General features: G+C 43.2%; 1 protein-coding gene across 1 annotated transcript; it reads right to left on the minus strand.

Annotated features, from left to right (window-relative positions):
* Positions 1–654: 654 nt before the first annotated feature.
* Positions 655–16,822, minus strand: myo19 (myosin XIX). Its single transcript, XM_030792564.1, has 23 exons — positions 16,602–16,822; positions 13,934–14,081; positions 13,433–13,581; positions 12,554–12,667; positions 11,989–12,115; positions 11,786–11,855; positions 11,515–11,617; positions 10,659–10,755; positions 10,396–10,472; positions 10,135–10,225; positions 9,357–9,525; positions 8,952–9,025; positions 8,284–8,519; positions 7,922–8,098; positions 6,442–6,582; positions 5,944–6,051; positions 5,646–5,716; positions 5,277–5,356; positions 4,129–4,295; positions 3,730–3,859; positions 2,449–2,534; positions 1,908–2,243; positions 655–1,140 (listed from the first exon to the last, which is right to left on the minus strand). Exons 1-23 carry the CDS (start codon positions 16,713–16,715, stop codon positions 1,027–1,029), a joined length of 2,979 nt encoding a protein of 992 aa, XP_030648424.1. The 5' UTR covers positions 16,716–16,822; the 3' UTR covers positions 655–1,026.
* Positions 16,823–17,429: the final 607 nt, after the last annotated feature.

The following is a 17,429-nucleotide window of genomic DNA, read 5'->3' on the forward strand; positions in this document are numbered from 1 at the left end:
AGTTACAGTTTAAAGCGTTTACAGAGGAAGGCAAACAGCGAGTACACATGAAAAAAAAAAAAAAATTGCAGCAAAACGACTCAACGGTGCACAGTACACGCTGGAGATTCAGCAGGAGACACACTAGCTCAATCTGCACTGCAGCCCTGGCATTTGCAAATATTTCTCTAAGTTTAAATTGTGCAAATCATCATTAAACGGTTAAAAAAGAAGAAAAGAATTCATCATAGTTATACAGCATAGAAATACTACAAAAAAAAAAAACACCAAAAAAAAAAACCGTTCCGTTTGACATTTCTGTCTCCCTTGTCTCCGAGTCTTTTAATCCTGAATTAATGTTTTGGACACAGTTAGTGGACTGTATATTAAACCCCATTAGTCCAGTATTCTCCAAACCGAACCCAAACATTTTAAAAGACAGTGTTCCTTCAACAAAGTAACCAGCTGTGAGAGGAAGAGAAAAAAAATACATACTACATGTCAGAGAACACCTTGATATCAGAACCTGTTTTTTCTTTTTTTGAGCCATTGTGTAAGCAAGCTGATCATCTTTGCTGGCCATCCAAAAAGCCTCAGAAGTCAACTGAGGCCTCCCGCATCCATGACTCAAAAAAAAAAAAAAAAAAGATCCTGATCACCAGACAGACAAAAGACCCTAACCTGAGAACAAAGATGTCAGTAAATCAATAATACACTGTCCAAATTCAGATGGAAAGACTGAAGAGAGTGAGTCTTCATCTTTTAAATAAATATTTATAAATCCCTACAGTACACTCTGAAGTTAACATCTATTTGGAAAAGAAGGCACTCAAGCATTTTAATCAACCAGAGACTCGCAGAGTACATAAAACTGACTCTTCAGTTACATTAAAATAAGGCAGCTACCAGAAAAATCTCATTTGGTTTCTCTAATGTGTTTCCGCAGGTTTGATTCTGAAAAGTTGTAGTGCTTTGGATGAGAAATTCATTTTGATTGTGCTGTGATGAGAACAAATTGAATACGAATAGTTCTAATTCCAGTGAGGATCAGGTTTTTTCCAGCAGGATCTGGTTGAAACCCGTCACTCCATCACACTTGTCTCCAGGATACATGTCAGCATAGAGCAGGGGGGATCTCTGCATGTGGAGTTTCACTGAGCCCTAAAGAGAGAGAGAGAGAGAGACAGAGAGAGGGAGAGAGAGAGCACAGAGTTCTGCTTACATTTCAGTTAATGCAGGAGGACAGAATTAAAAGTGAAACCGTGGTCTAACTGATAAAAATAATTAAGAGTAAAAGGCTTAAAACACTTATCACATTGATTAGTCACAGTCAGGTCACAGCTGGCGACCTTAACACCACTTAACACCAGTACAAACATCATGACCACTTGTTTAGATCACTGAAACTTTAATGTTTTTCAACTTTAAATACTTTTTAAAGTTCTTGCTTAATTTAACCATAACACAATTTTACAGACAGAACATTAGTCCATTTCCTTGTAATGTGTATTTCAACATATCTGACAGGCACAGATCTGTTGTGTGTAAATAAAGTGGCAGTTTGATTTTTGTTTTGTTTCATATCTTCACAGATTGAAACGCCTGTAAAGTGTAGTTTGGATATTTGTGATCATGCTGTTATTGAGTTCATACTTCTTTTTCTAATTATATAAAACAGTGATGGTATTGATGAAAAATGCCAAACTGATGCATTGTTTTTTTTAAAAAAAATTAAGCATCACATTCATCACTACCAAAGTAAATATGATAATATACTGTCGTATGGGTTTTCGCCTGAGCTGCATTTTGTGTGAAGTTTCCTCAGTCGAGATCCAGCACTGTTTAGGACAAGTATCAGTCAGCATATACTCAACCAATCATTTACATCCTCAGGTGTGTGTGGGTGAGGTGGGGTTTAGTAGTCTTACCCTGGGCTGAGCCCTGATGGAAGCCACTCCCTGGTCAAACTGGTTGGTCTTCACCTTATACTCTCCTCTGTGGAGCGGTATACTCAGACTGGCCATCAGAGACACCACCTTCTGGAAGCCCTTGGCCGTCAGTGAGATGGTGATATTTGGAGCAGAGGCCATGGCCAGGCCCAGGGGCCAACCGCGGACCACCACGGGCTCCTGGAGCCCAGACAGTTGGACTGAACCCCTCTCCCTTAACACAGGATCTAAGACTGGTTCAGCAGACAACTCCTCTTCCTCCTGCAGATCCTCAGCGTCATCTAACTCTGCTTCAGCCAAAGCATCCATCAGTGTCTGACAAAAAGAGAAAGAGGGAGGGAGACAGACAGAGAGAGAGAGAGAGAGAGAGAGAGAGAGAGCGAGAGAGAGACAGAAAGAGAGAGCAAGCGAGAGAGAGAGAGAGAGAGAGAGAGAGAAGTACAACCACAAATTCCTTAGTAAACTGTGTTTCAAAACCAATAAGTCATAGCTTGGAGGATATATAAATTTCGCTGCTCACCCTCCAGCGCCTCCACCTGGTCTGGATGACCATGGCAGCCGAGTGCCATTTCTTCACCTCCCTCCTCACTAACCAAGACCTCACCGCTGCAAAACGACATGAAATGAGTTTACACACAACCAGGTTCAAACCATTCCAATTCATAGGAAATGACACGAAACCAGTTCACTGATAAATCCCTTGTTAATTAGTACTAATTAACTGAAATGTACTGTTTCGCCCTCCCAGCCAATTTCAGAGCAACACCTCAAATCATATTCCCTCCCACAGGATCACATCTTATACAGAAAACACCAAAAACATAAGGTTTAAATGACTGAAATATACACAAACAGAAAACATGCCCTTCGCTGCTTTGGCGAACGTGGCCCAGAGAAGTGGATTTAGCGAGGCACATCAGCGTGAGAATTAACCTGCGACACAGCCAAAACACACACCACGACAACACACGGCCAAAACACACACCACGACAACACACAGCCAAAACACACACCACGACCACACTCGGCCAAAACACACACCACGACCACACACGGCAGTTCACAACCGCCCCCTCACGCAGTCACGTGACAAGGTCTGGTATGCAAGACCGTCACTTGCTCATCTGTTAAACATTGTTCAACGACACCCGCTAATAGGCTTTGAGCTGTAACTACGGTTTAATTTGCTCTTTTCTCCTGGCAGCGGCAGAATTAACGAGATCCGAGGGCAATCCTTTGTTTTGATTTAACAGGTCGCTCACATGTGACTTTGAGCAGGTGTCTCTAGGTACCGTCTGTTCCACATGGGACAGGCTTGTCCTGTTCTGTTTCGAAAGGATCAAACGGATTTAACCGTGGTCAAGTTCAAGTTGTTCAGACACTGGACAGCTGGCGTCTGACCGTGACTCTTCATGTCAATGGATGGTTGCTCTGATGATTATAATGTCCAGAGCATTGGATATTTTTTCATACATATATATATATTCCAATGTCTGACAATCCGTCCTTTTCTCTCTCCTTTTCCTCTCTCCCTACCTCTCTCTCTCACTCTGAACTGTGAGCATACCAGACGGGTGCAAAATAACAACACTAAACATAAAAGTGAAACATATGATTAATCTGATAAATATCAAAATGCTGTTATGTGCAAGTGACCCCTAGTTTAAGTCCGTAAATGTTATCAACGTTTGAAGTATGTAGCGGCGATAAACTCTGAATTCACAAAGTGGACAAAAAGAGAAAAGTAAACACTGAAACTTGGGAAGGAGGAGAGACTCAGTCTCAGTGGTTGTGACTCTACCTGCTTGTATGAGTGTGACGGCTCGTGTCCTGGCCCGGTGTTTCCGCCGCCGGTACCTGCGCCAGCTGCACTGGATACAGAAGGCCCTGACGGAGCGAATCCTCTCTCTCTGTCCCTCCAACAGTTCCAACTGCACGCGCACACACACACACACACACACAAACAGATACACACACACACACACACACACAGATACACACACACAGATACACACACATAGGCATTACTCTCATATTTCTATAACCATGTACAGACATCAAAAGGTTTAACATATATACTAATCCACAAACACTGAAAGCGGTTCAGGAGATGGTTTAAATGTAACAGGAGGAAGCAGTGGTTGCTGTATTAAACTTTTTTTCGATTATGTAATGAGAGTTTGTGGTCTTGGCGACTAACCATGGCGTGGGTCAGAAAGACTTTGGTTTTCCCACAATGCACCATGACGTTGGGCGTGTTTTTGTCGTCGGAGCGCGCCGAGGAGTCAGGGACACGCCCTTTTAAAACCACACCCAGAACACCCTCCACCGCTGAGGCAAGAGCCTCCCTGTCCCCGTCCTCCGATCCTGAGGACGAGAGCACAGCTTAAGCACAGAGAATTTCAACAGAGACGCACAGAGTCACGTCAGCACAGCATACGGACAGAGACACAGCTGTGATACAGGCAGCCTGTCTGAAGCTGACACGTCTGTGACCTGCGTGACATTCACGCCATCCACAACCGATGTCACGCGTGACCTCACACGCAGTGAGAAAATGACATGCAATTTGAGTGCTGACTCTATCAGTTGAATAAAATGTAGCCACACCTGAAGAGCAGTCTGAGTCTCTCTCTGTCTCTCTCTTTCTTTCAAACATAACCAAGTTGTGGTAATTACACTGTGGTTATTATGACTCTGAAGCCAGCTCTCAAAAGCAGGTCTAGACATAGAGCAAGCCAGTCAAGAGAGACCATGAGAGAGAGAGAGAGTAACTGATTTACAGTTTTACAGAGTGAAGGGGAGAACTAGGTCAGTCTGGCTGCGTGCAGTGATACGTGGGTAATGTCATTCTGAGCAAGAACATGGGAAATACAGGCACTTTCTTCTTTACCTGGGTACACTGCTGGACACTTTAAACTACATAAAGGGTTTGGCAGGAAGAGAGGGAGGGAGAAGGAAGGAAGAGCAGACAGAAGGAGAAAACAAATGATCATCTAATAACAGGGAAGAGAAAGAAAACACTGTGGCATCCGTCTGCACTGCGTCAAACGGAGAGGGGAACACATTTACAATAAGACTCCACAGATTAAACCCGTTTCATCAGGTCTAAGGGACCTGCAGGCAGGGCTGCAGACAGAATACTTCAGTGTTCATGAGTAAGCAGCTAAATTATTAAACAAAAAAAAAAAAAACTTCACCATCCTGTATCAGTACAACAGTAAATAAACCATGATCTCTTTATTCAGGAAGATCATATATATAACAATGTTCAGGAAACACCATCCCATGAGTTAGTATGTCTTTATGGTGATTGTCGGTGTTGTTTTACTGAGGGGTATAACTTACCGCCGGAATCGGTCAATTCTGCAGATATTTTAACATTAGTGATCAGTCCATATCGTCTGAGGAAGCTGGTGTAAGGGATCCTGCCCACGACAGAAAACATGAAAAAAAAAAAAGGCAGGTTAATCACACACAGAAACACAGGCCTGGAATTTCAACCCCAGCTCCAGAACTCTGCCATGTGGATAATAAGTTACATCACTAATTAGTAGTGATTGCATGAACAGACTGGAATAGTGATACCCTGAATGAACAGACTGGAATAGTGATACCCTGATATTCTTATAAGATAAAGTCTGATTTGGATACAGTGAGACACAGTGCATGTCGTGTGTAGGGGCAGAGAGGAGAGAGGAGCATGGGGCTCGTTACCTGATGGGAAATCCTGCAGCACTGATGTTAATGGTCTCCACTATACCACAGGCTTCCAGCTGCACAATGACCTGCACACAGTAGCCCACCCCAACATATCAAACACATACATTATACCTCAGTTAAAATAACAACAACAACAACAACAACAACAATAATAATAATAAAGATGTGATGTAACGGTTGGCAGTCAAAGCGCCACACAGACTGGAGAGAAGACTCCAAACCCGGCTGTGTGTTAATGGTAATGGCTGTACTGGTTGTGATGGGAGAGAAGTGAGGGAAGGCGGGTCCTGACCTCCTCTCTCTTAAAGGTCAGAGGGCTGCAGTCTGGGTTGGGCTTTATACAGCGGGTGTAATGTGGAGTGGTGCTGTGGAGAATCTTCATCAGACTCTCCAGAGAGTTCTAACGAGAGAGAGAGAGAGAGAGAGGGGGGGGGGGGGGGGGGGGGGGGGGGAGGAGCCAGAGAGGGGGAAAAAAAAGAAATTAAATAAAAAAAAATAGCCATTTCAAATCATTTGTGAATAATGTGCAATCACTGTGTTAATGGGAGGTGACACATGTTGAGCAGTGTGTCTGTTTTTGTTAAGGACAGAGCTCGTCATTCAGAATCAGACAAAAATGTACGGTTCTGTCATCCACAATTAACCAGCAATGGACCGTCCAGGACGGTTCAGAACAAATAAACCAACTGTATTTCATTCATGTAGGAGGACCAGAGTTATGCAGTTTAAAGACCAGGGTCACACGAGGAGAAATGGACGTTTTATTGTTTTGGCCTTCCCTGTGATGTACCTTAAATTTGGAGACCACCGTGACCACTTGTTTCTGTCCCCTGGTGTTTGTGCCTCGTGTGTCTGCATCAGCAAACAGGCTGTGAAGGAGAGAGTCTTCAGACTGCTGCAGCAGCTGGACCAGCTCAGGAGGGACCGGGTCCTACACGCGGACACACACACACACAGACACACACAGACACACACACGGAGACAGAGAGAGAGACACTGTGAGATTTCAGGGCAGCACACAACAGAAGTTCTTCAGATATTAAGAACATTCTCTCAAATTTTCCTCAGACAGATACTGTTAGAGGACTGTCAAGGTCAGTCCTAGTGGGCCCAGGTCCTGAGGGTTGAAATATTCAAACTGTTGCTGCTAATTCACCGATAATCTCTATTATTCATTCCGGTGGCGCTCTTATCTGGAGCGACTTACCGTTATTGCTGTCTATGTGGGAGGTCACTGACCTCTGGCATTACCATGGGGTTACTCAGGGCCACATTGGCAGTGAACTCTCATGCCTGGAGTCTGACAACACAGGCCTCTGGTTACTAAACCAAATCCCTTAAGTCTATGACATTTCCATTGAAAATCAGAGGCTAATTCACAGACGCGCGTACTTTGTACAGTGACAGTATCGTGTCTGATTGGCTGATTGGGCTCATTGTGACAGATGACCTAACTAATGGTAACACTGAGTTTCAAAATTGAAAGCACACTAATGTAGCGCACAATGTAATTCACTGCTTTACTGTCCGGTGGTCTCTGATTGGCTGAAGAGTGAACAAGCCTGTTCTCCAGGTATATGTCAGCCTGTAATTCATTTCCATTAGCATCCTGTGTATGTTTGAGCCTCCAGGGAAAACACTGAGAATGTGAGTACTGAGAGCTAGTTCCATTAAAGCATCTAAGCCTGAGTCTCTCATCTGTTCTTTCAAATGGCACCGTGAGAACCAAAGGCTCAAGAGCCAGAAAACAACTGACACGCATCAACTAAAGACATTTTCTCCCCCTCAAGCCATTACACTGCATTTCCCATCATGCCTCAGTCAGCGGAAAGGAGAGGAGCTTCTGTGAAGAATTCAGTCAGGACGCACATATCAGCTTCAGACGACTCGGCCCCACTGGAAAACGTCCGCTCGAAAGGAGCCCGTTTCAGTAATTATTAACATGAACATGGACTGATAAGAAGGGGGGGGGGGGGGGTGAGATGGAAATTAGGTTAATCTGAGTGCTCCGTGTCTCACATTGTCAAAATCAGACAGACCGCTCTCTGGCCTTCTCACACACAGCAACACACACACACACACACACACACACACACAGCAACACACAGAGCAACACACACACACAGAGCAACACACACACACACAGAGCAACACACACTTCTCTGAGGAATCATCTCTCTGCTCCTGGTTTCGTTGGGGATGTGTTAAACAGAAATAAATCCACTTCCATGAGAGTATTCTGTAACGCAGGGGCGGAGATCTCCGCATACCTTGTTTTTTTCCATCATGCCCTCGATCTGGTAGCTGACTTTACCAGCGTAGTGGGCCACGGTGAAATGTGGCTTTTTGCTGAATTTGTCCCAACTCAAACTGCCGTTGTCAGACAACTCCTTCTCCAGACGCACACGGAACTGCTGGGCATCGCGAGCTCTGTTCAGACGACACTCCTGAGAGGAGCAAGACAGAAGGAAAAAAAAAGTTAAAATAAAAACCTCCCCCCTACCGCCACCAAATTACAGCAGAACAGTCAAGAACAGTTTTGACTGAAAGATCAGATCACTAAGTCCCCGCTGTCTGTACACACTACATATTAAACTGACACACAGGAGTTTCCGCACCCAGACCCACTCACCTCGTTGAGGAGGGAGAAGACGCTGGTGGGAGAGCCTTCGATCAGGTCCAGACAGCCCTGGTTGTCCTGGTATTTGATGAAAGACCACTCCAGACCCTCAGACACATACTCCTCCTGCTGGGCCTTCAGGTAATGAGCCGCAAAGTGCTGCTGCAACTTCTCATTGGCGTAGTTTATACACAGCTGTTCCAGATTGTTCTGCAGGAAACACTCAAATCCATACACATCCAGCAGACCTGACACACACACACACACACACATACATACACACAGACACACAGACACACACACACACACACACATACATACAGACACACACACACACACACACACACACACACACACACACATATACACACACACACACACACACACACACACATACACAGACACACATATACACACACACACACACACACACACACACACACACACACACACACACACACAGACACATACACATGAAAGAGCAAGAAATTCATTTCATGTTTAAAGACACAGTTAAACATGGCACGAATAGAACCGAATAGAAGTGTGGTGTAATATGAATTGTCTAAGGTGCTCATTAGTCATTATGGTATGGGATTCACTTCTGGGTGTGGTATTGATTAAATGTGTAATCGTACTGAGGGAAACATTTATGGTTCTAATAGTGCTGAGACTTGTACCTATGAAGTTGCACCATTTGGAGTTGTCTGCACACATGCTGTTGTTGATGAATGAAACCAACCAATCAAACAGTCTGGTAGGTGAAACACACACACACACACACACACACACACACACAAAAATGATTAGCTTTAAAGAAAAGAAAACTGCAAAATTTTCCATCACTTTTAAGATATTAGTGGATGTGTGTTTATGCATATTTAAACATACAGCAGAGTACAAAAATAAAGAAAGAAAAAGAGAAAGACAGAAAGAGAGAAAGAGAGAGAGAAAGAAAGAAAGAAAGAAAGAAAGAAAGAAAGAAAGAAGCCCATACATATCTTATCTGGGTTTATCTATCACATGAGATTGGAGAGTGTGTGTGTGTGTGATTGTCTTTTGAAGTCTGGCTGTGGGAGACTCACTGTGAGTAGATGGTTTTGGCCAGACAGTCTCTCCTGACTCCACACTCTGAGAGAGAGCAGGGTTTTAACAGAGCGCTCTGTTTCCCAGCGCGCAGGGTCCTCACACACAAACAGGACTGCAGCTCCTCAGCGCAGACCTGCAGCAAGTCTGCCGCCTTCTGCAGGAAGTCTACCAAAGCAACACAGACACACACACACACACACACACACGCACACGCACACGCACACGCACACGCACACGCACGGACACGCACGGACACGCACAGACGTGTACATGTGTCCACATACACATGCATGCACAGACAGACACACAAACACCCACTAATGTCAGGAAGCCAAAGGTCTGAAGACGAGCAGGAAACCAATGAAGCAAAGTGATGAAACTATTTTTAAAGTAAATTCATTTTCTTGATTTGTTGATAAATTATGACTTTTTTGGGGGGAAAGTCATAATTTATCAACATTATCTAAAGGGACGGAAATCATATGACTAGACTGACTGACTGATTATTTCTGAAAACTCTTACAAATGGTAGCTTTCTGTATAACACATAGAAACACCATCTCTGCAATTCACAGGCCCACAACACAGGCACAGTCACTGTCCACACACAGAATCTGACCCACAGTGTTCTGACTCAGACATGTCATTTTAAATTTGTCCATAAATCTCAGTGATACCAACTCAAAGTGATTTGCTGAGATCTCTTCTAAACACGCAACCACAGAAAAGCCAGGGCAGCTGTGAATGAGCGTGTGCTCGTCCCTGCCGGCTTACCTTTCGACTCCTCGTCCAGTTCACAGGGACGAGATTCATCTGTAGCAGGGCAGAAATTCACATTCCCCAACTGCAGGATACCGGCCAGAATCTGTCACAAAAGATTTACAGCGAAATCTTAATCAAAAGGGACCGTTAACCAGTTTGGCATTAAACCTGTACATTTTAAAAGAAAAAAAAAAATAACGTAAATGAAAAAGGAAGTCAAATCTGTTTAATTTGGGTTTTTAATCGTTTTGAACGTAACCCTGCAGTACTTACCCTGAATATCTGCCTCTGTTTTACCTCATCAACGCCAAGACTGAACATCGCCTCCACTGTCTCTCCAAAACTATCCTCTGCAAAAGCCACAAGAAAAGAAAAAGATTCAAAACACCACTCACAAAGACCACAAAAAGATGAGAGTTAAGTCAGTTAACACTGAATTCTGCTCATGTTATTTAAGTATTAGTCCTGACTCACGGTCAGAGTTCTGTCCTGAAATGTAAGACTTCTGCATGGAAGGATTTTACTGTGTGTCTCACCCTCTAATGTCTTCTCAGTGTTTGGTAACCAGGCAAACGTCTGGTCATGCGGCATCTTCCACTCCTCTCTCTGTTTCTCTGTCGCTCCTTTCATCATCTACAGATAAACAAACAAATTAATAAACAAACAAATCAATCAATAAACAAACACTACTGCATCGCATTCATTACCCAGCGCTGGGATGCAGATCACAAACACACACACACACACACATACACACATACAGTATACACACACACATGCGCACACACACAGACACATACACATACACATACACATTCACATACACATACAGGTCACTGGGTGTGAATATAATTCTGTTGAAATTAAATGATGAATATTAATGTTGTCCCCTGTGAGTACTGAGAAACAAGTTACACATTCAATGTGTAATTAACACTTCAAATACCCTGACAGGACAGAAGCTCTTGGAACCTGGACAGAAACTGCCAGGACAGGGCCAAGGTCTCTGAAAAGTCGCTTTTGAAGTGATCGAAGTCATTGATTAGCCTTGTGTTGCTGACTGACCATTCACTTTATTCAAATGCTTATCTTTTCCTTTATCCTAAACAAACTTTTCTTTTTAGAGTCAGTCCAGGATCTGACTTGCACAAAACGTTGTGTTGTCAACATGCTCTTTTTTCTCTGAATTTAAGTGCAATGGGATCCAAAGGATAAACTCATTTTATTCTAGAAAAAATGGAAATAAAAAAAAACAAAACAAAACAAATAAACAAAAAAAAAAAAACACTGGCCACAGGTTGGTGTTAATCAATGATGGAGAAGCCTACAAAATTAAACAAACAAGACATCATTAAATTCAGTACAGTAGTTTCTAAATTAATCTGGACGCACCTGGTAGAATATGTGGAAATTACGCTCACTGGGCGCCTGGAAGGTCACTCTGGTTTTCTCCAGTAAATACGTCTGAACCGACGCCCCGACTAACACCTGGGACCTGCAGGTCACGAGCAGAGAGTCATGCTTCACGCCAGACACAAGTCTCCACACATCCTCTCATTTCATCACAACATCAGGTGACTTTAACCTGATATAAAACTAAGATAACTGTGAAAGTTATTTAAAAAAAAAAAAACCCAAAACCGCTGGCGGCAGCAGGAATTACCCGTTTAGCTGGAGCTGGATGTATTTTCCAAAACGACTGCTGTTGTTATTCCGTAACGTGCAGGCGTTGCCTGGGAATCAGGAGGGATGAGGGAGGAAAAGAAAAATCGTTTGGAGTCGGAATAAAACAAAGTGCCAGATAAAACCTCAGTAACACAGGCGACACGGATACAAGCAGGGATTTTCTGCGTTTCTGGTTTTTACCAAATGCCTCCATGACAGGGTTGGAGTCCAGCACTCGTTTCTCAATCCTCGCCACCGTCTCCTGGCACCGCTCCGCCGACGCCGCCACTGTGGCGTAGTATTTCATTAAACAACGAGACGTCCACGTCTGGAGAGAGAGAGAGAGAGAGAGGCAGAGAGAGAGAGAGAGAGAGAGAGTCAGACAAAATTATTTCTGCAGACAACAACCAAAAAGTCCTCCAAGCAGAGGGAGAAACGTACTGGCCTCATTTACATATTTTGCAGTTACATTTACCATGACCGTCTACTCCAAACACCTTGACCGATCACTGACCGTTTAACTAGTACCGCCTGAGCCAGCACAAATGGGCACAGTCAAAAGGCTTTACCCAACATGCAAACATGCAATACTGTTCAGTTTTTAACACAGGGGTCAAAATCATTTCAACTTTGCACAGAGCCTGTTTATGCAATGTCGGAACTAATATCTTTAATCTTTCCGCTCTTTCATAGTATCTTTCAGAACAGTAACATCAGACGTTAACTGTAAACTCTTGGACGGCGTGGACATAGACCCATAACCCACCTTGCCAGCCCCGCTCTCCCCACTGACCACGAGAGACTGGTTTACTGGCTCCACGTGACCCTGGACGTTCCTGTACGCCTCCTCAGCAACAATGAAGATGTGGGGCTTGAATTCCTGCCCGGAGGAGTCGTGATCAAACACAAACACAAAGTCACCACCAACGACACCACGCTCTCTAAAAGAGTGCAAAAGCATCGTCGCATTGTTCCATGCCTCTTAGATCGAACTGTGCTGTTAACAGTAACTACGGAAACAGAGTTATCGGTAAACGTCACACGGAATTTGGTGGCCCGTGCTACTTTAGTTGTCCTGTAATGATCTTTATAAGAACACGGGATAATTATTATTTCCAAGACTAATGCGGGTTGGCGTGTGAGTACGCTTAACTGTACTCTACTGATGAACTGCTAGTGTTGTCTCATGCTGTTTGTCATCATAATATCATTATACACAAATGAACACGTCATCAGAGTGGAATCTTTATAGCCTGTGTTTCAACACGTCCGTTCAGGGGATCGAGACTCAAACACACACAGGGCTGCAGAGTTTACATCCCACGACGTGTCTGTCATCACTTAGAAATACTCACAGGACCATGTGCACAGAATAAACACATGGGCAAAACAAAATCATCTGGAGTTTTCTATGTTTTTGCTCAAGGTGACTGTGGACGGTGAGAAAGGTGTGTAAACATTTGTTTCTGTCAGTGCTGAGAACTGAAGGAAAGCCGTGTGTGTTTCTCGTATGAGCTGTGTTATGTTAATTGAGTGTGTCTGTGTGTGTGTGTGTGTGTGTGTGTGTGCGTGCGTGTGTGCGTGTGTGCGTGTGTGTGTGTGTGTGTGTGTGTGTGCGTGTGTGCGTGCGTGTGTGCGTGTGTACCTGAGGCTGCGGAGCAGAGTGGTATTCTCTCATCACATCCAGAGAGTAGAGGTGAGGGATGGGTTGAAAAGGGTTGAGGGCGACCAGCGTGCAGCCGGCGTGGGTATAAAAGACCCGGGCGCTGTACCGAGCCTGCAGACATCTCAGAACTAACAGACAAACACAGAAAAATCCCCCACAGTCAAACAATCAAACAAACAGGGCAGACTCCTGACTGAACCCATCCTATGTCCACACTGTCACTGACTTAACAAAGACTACTGTGAAACCCATAAGATAATAACTGACTGTAACGCCTTATGGAAAATAGTCAAAAACTATGCGCTCTTCATGAAAAGTAAAAAGAGAGAGAGAGAGAGAGAGAGAGAGAGAGAGAGAGCAAAAGGAAAGGAGTATTTCTGCGTTTGTGTGAATGAGAAAGAGAGAGAGCGAGAGAGAGAGAGAGACAGAGAGAGAAGTTGAATGATAAACGCGACTGATATGCTCTGATGAAAAGCCAACCTGTGGTGGGGGTAATTGGGTTGACTTTGGTCAGGTCATCATAAGTGTGCAGCTCTCCTTCATTTATCAGGAAGTCTCTGATTTCTCCCTCCAATGAGTCATTCAGGGACTTACGCCGTGTCTGACCCCTCTCTTTCACCCCGTTCACCTGACCGCAAAACACACACACACACACACACACACACACACACACACACAGCACAGTTAAATGCATTTTATTCAGAGTTATTAGATTATTACACCCACAAATCATCATTTCTGTCAATGCGCCATGCTTAAGCCTGTTAGCCAGGTTTCATCCACGGTGAATTACACAGCCAAGCCTCTGTGGAGTGTTTGTGTTGCATACACCACTCCAGCTACCTGCGCACACACACACACACACACACACACACACACTAAAGTCTCCAACTGGCCGTCTTTCCAGTTCCGAGTATGAAGGTGGATGGGTAATTGCTTCCTCGCTTTAACCTGTCTGGACAGTCTGGGCAAGTCTAATGCTAAGCCGCAGAACAGCAGAGGTGAAGAAAGAATGTACATCTGCCTGTACAGGAACGGAGCATGCCTGCTTAACCGTGATAAACTCTAATGGCTTTCTTTCTCTCTTTCTTTCTCTCTTTCTCTGTTTATGTAACAATACAGGTGGCATTTTATCAGTGAGGGTTTGAACGACCACAAGATAAAAGAAAACTGTTGTAAAATAACCGGGGTTAAACAATACTGAATGTCATGGAGAACTACAAACCATTAGCAAGACTACCTCGCAATGAGTCCTAGGTATTATTTATGTAAACTTCTGTATATAACTGCGAAGCGCTCTGCTTAACTTAAAACCTATTGTTTGAGAGTGTGTTTGAGTGTGCATGCAGGCTGTGACAGGTTGCATGTGACGTAGAGGATAAACAACGTTATCATTTGGGTTACAGAGTGAACAGTGTCAGAACTAAACTGTGGTAATTACAGCACCAAGCGTTTCTGAGACACTCAGGTACTGCTTTAAACTTAACACTTAACTTCCATTAAAACATGTACAAAAGAAAATAAATTTTAAAAAATAGATAAATGAACAATAATTTATCAGTAAATAAACATCAGACATTTTTACAAGCTAGTCATGTAGTCTTTACACAAATCTCCATATTATTGTGATTTGTTTGTGAAAGATTGTTTTGGTCTGTTGTAGATTATAAACACCCTCCCTAAAATTACTTATTTAAAGGTGGAAATTTTCTTAAAATTTCCTCTCCTGGTCCTGACGAAGGACAAATATCATGCCAAATCTTTGAACCCAGCACAGCTGTACTCCTTTGGCTGGGGATCTGTGAAAGTAAACCAGGATGTTAGGGTATTGGGGACTGGCAATTAATCCACGTCGACCTGCTAGATCACCTCTAGATCACCCAGCACTATGCCCGACAGATACCGATGGATTTGTGACATACAGTTGGTTAAACTGACTGTACAGAAAGGTCAGACCTAAACTCTTTATGACAGAAACGCATAGAGTCACCGTCACCACTAAACTACATTATATCTTTTCTCACAGCGTTCATATGAGAATTTCCTCAAAATCTGATTCAAGAGTCAAGACTCGCTTGAAGGAAAGCACACGAATAAGGCGACACAGCAATAGTTGTCTGCTTATATTAACTAGGCTCCAGTACAAACAGGCTTCCGTCTCTAAAGATGTAAACTGTCTCGTGTGTGTGTTCTAGACTTCTTTATTGGATTTGAGAACTACTCGCTGAAGGGGTCCTTTTACTTAAAATAGTGTGTTGTTAAAAGGCGACCTTAAAGATGAATTTAGAAGGTAAAGAGAATAATCTGCAAAGTGGAAACGCGTGTTAATTCCATTGAGTCGCAGAGTATCCGTGCAGAGCCAACAGAAAACGTGGGCCACATTTTTGGCAACATCTCAACGAATCGGATTAAGACGTGCGCGCACTTCAATGGGGTAATCTTGTTCTACATTACAGTGTATTTTCAGGTGATGTGACAGTGAGATTATATTGATGGATAGGAGATTATGGATTAACTGAACTACGCAATCCAATGTTTTGCTGCCTGATTTAACCTAAACATATTCAGCATGTACCGGTGACGGAAGTCATCATGGTCCAGTTTGGAACGGAAAATTAAAAAAAAGGGTCAATAATCTAGACGATAACTCATTCATTTAAATTGAAAACATAAACAATCCCTTTTCAACTGAAATGTATTTGAGATATCTAAACAAGTCGACTACTGTACAACATCTAGAACATCTAGGTCCGTAGGTATGTTAGGCGTTTTCCATGGATAAAACTGTCTGCCCTAAAGAACTTTATATACCCGGTCAATGATGTCTCACATAGAAGGAAGAGAAGTGTCGCGCTATTATGATTATCATAATAATAATGTTAGGTTTCTAAAAATGTTTTATTCAGCTGGTAAAAGACCGATCAACAGGACCATAAAATCAAACACGGTAGTGTTTGTTGAGCAATAGTCTGAACTTTACTAACTAAAAATTAACACCGGTAACCATTGCAGTACTGTTGGTCTTACCATTAAGGATTTTCAACTTACTTGGTACTTAATGTGAATGCGTATACATAATATTACGAATAACCGTATGATTTCTTGTCTGTGGCTGATTTAGCCTTTGTATAAATTCGTGCTACTTTACCTTCCCATGTCCACCCTTTTCAAAATTCACGGATTTGGCGTAAATCCCATCTTTTCCGTTAGATGTGGGAACATTACAATTCCTCTGAAAAAGCTTTTGCTTGACATTTGCCATAATACATAAAAAGAGACGTTAGAGTAGCCACGTTTCCAGAGTCCATAAGTCCTACGTCTCCGCCATTGGTGGGGGATTGGTGGTTTGCCTGTCATGAAATTCCTGAGTGAAGGACAAAACACCCTCGCCGCCTTGCAATTCTTAAAACTCACAACTGGTTGGAGAAAAAAAAATGAGGGAACGTCATACTTTGGAAACTCTGTTAGCGCCACCCTTTCAATGACATTTCACACAGGACCGCCTACTCTCACTCACACCAGAATCAAACGCGGAAAGGACGAGACTCGTTTGAAACCGGTGTATAGCTAGTCATGTGTTGTTCGCGTTTTTATCATCGATGGATGTATATTTGTGCACCTTTGTTTTAAACTCATTGACCAGTCTCAATTCACCAGGAAGTGTAGCTTGCTATCATTCAGTTCTGACTCCACAGAACTGTAAAGATCACTCAGAACTAGCAGTCTGGAGCAAATCTCACTGTGATTGAACGTTACGTTGACTTTGTGAGTTTAAGTAAAAACTGAAACACCTACTATTTTCCTCCACACCACACAATTCAGGAGGTAGGTTGAATACCGATTTCGGTCCATGTTGCTTCTGTCATGGTGGCGGAAGGTTTATTTTAGCATTGTCTACTTAGCTACGTTTGCTAAGAACAGGACTGACCAGTATCACTAGCCAAATGCTAAAAGAACTTCGAAGCCACACATTAAC

This window comes from Chanos chanos, chromosome 15 (genome assembly GCF_902362185.1).
Source record: "Chanos chanos chromosome 15, fChaCha1.1, whole genome shotgun sequence".
NCBI classification, from domain to species: Eukaryota; Metazoa; Chordata; class Actinopteri; order Gonorynchiformes; family Chanidae; genus Chanos; species Chanos chanos.

Bases quoted from the DNA above. Each gene is read 5' to 3' on its own strand.
- myo19 (XM_030792564.1), bottom strand. From the start codon at position 16,715: ATGGCAAATGTCAAGCAAAAGCTTTTTCAGAGGAATTGTAATGTTCCC. The intron at 14,082-16,601 runs GTAAAGTAGCAC...TTTTGCGGTCAG, and splicing joins AAAAGGGTGGACATGGGAAG to GTGAACGGGGTGAAAGAGAG. The intron at 12,116-12,553 runs GTGGGTTATGGG...CTCTCTCTCCAG, and splicing joins GGGAGAGCGGGGCTGGCAAG to ACGTGGACGTCTCGTTGTTT.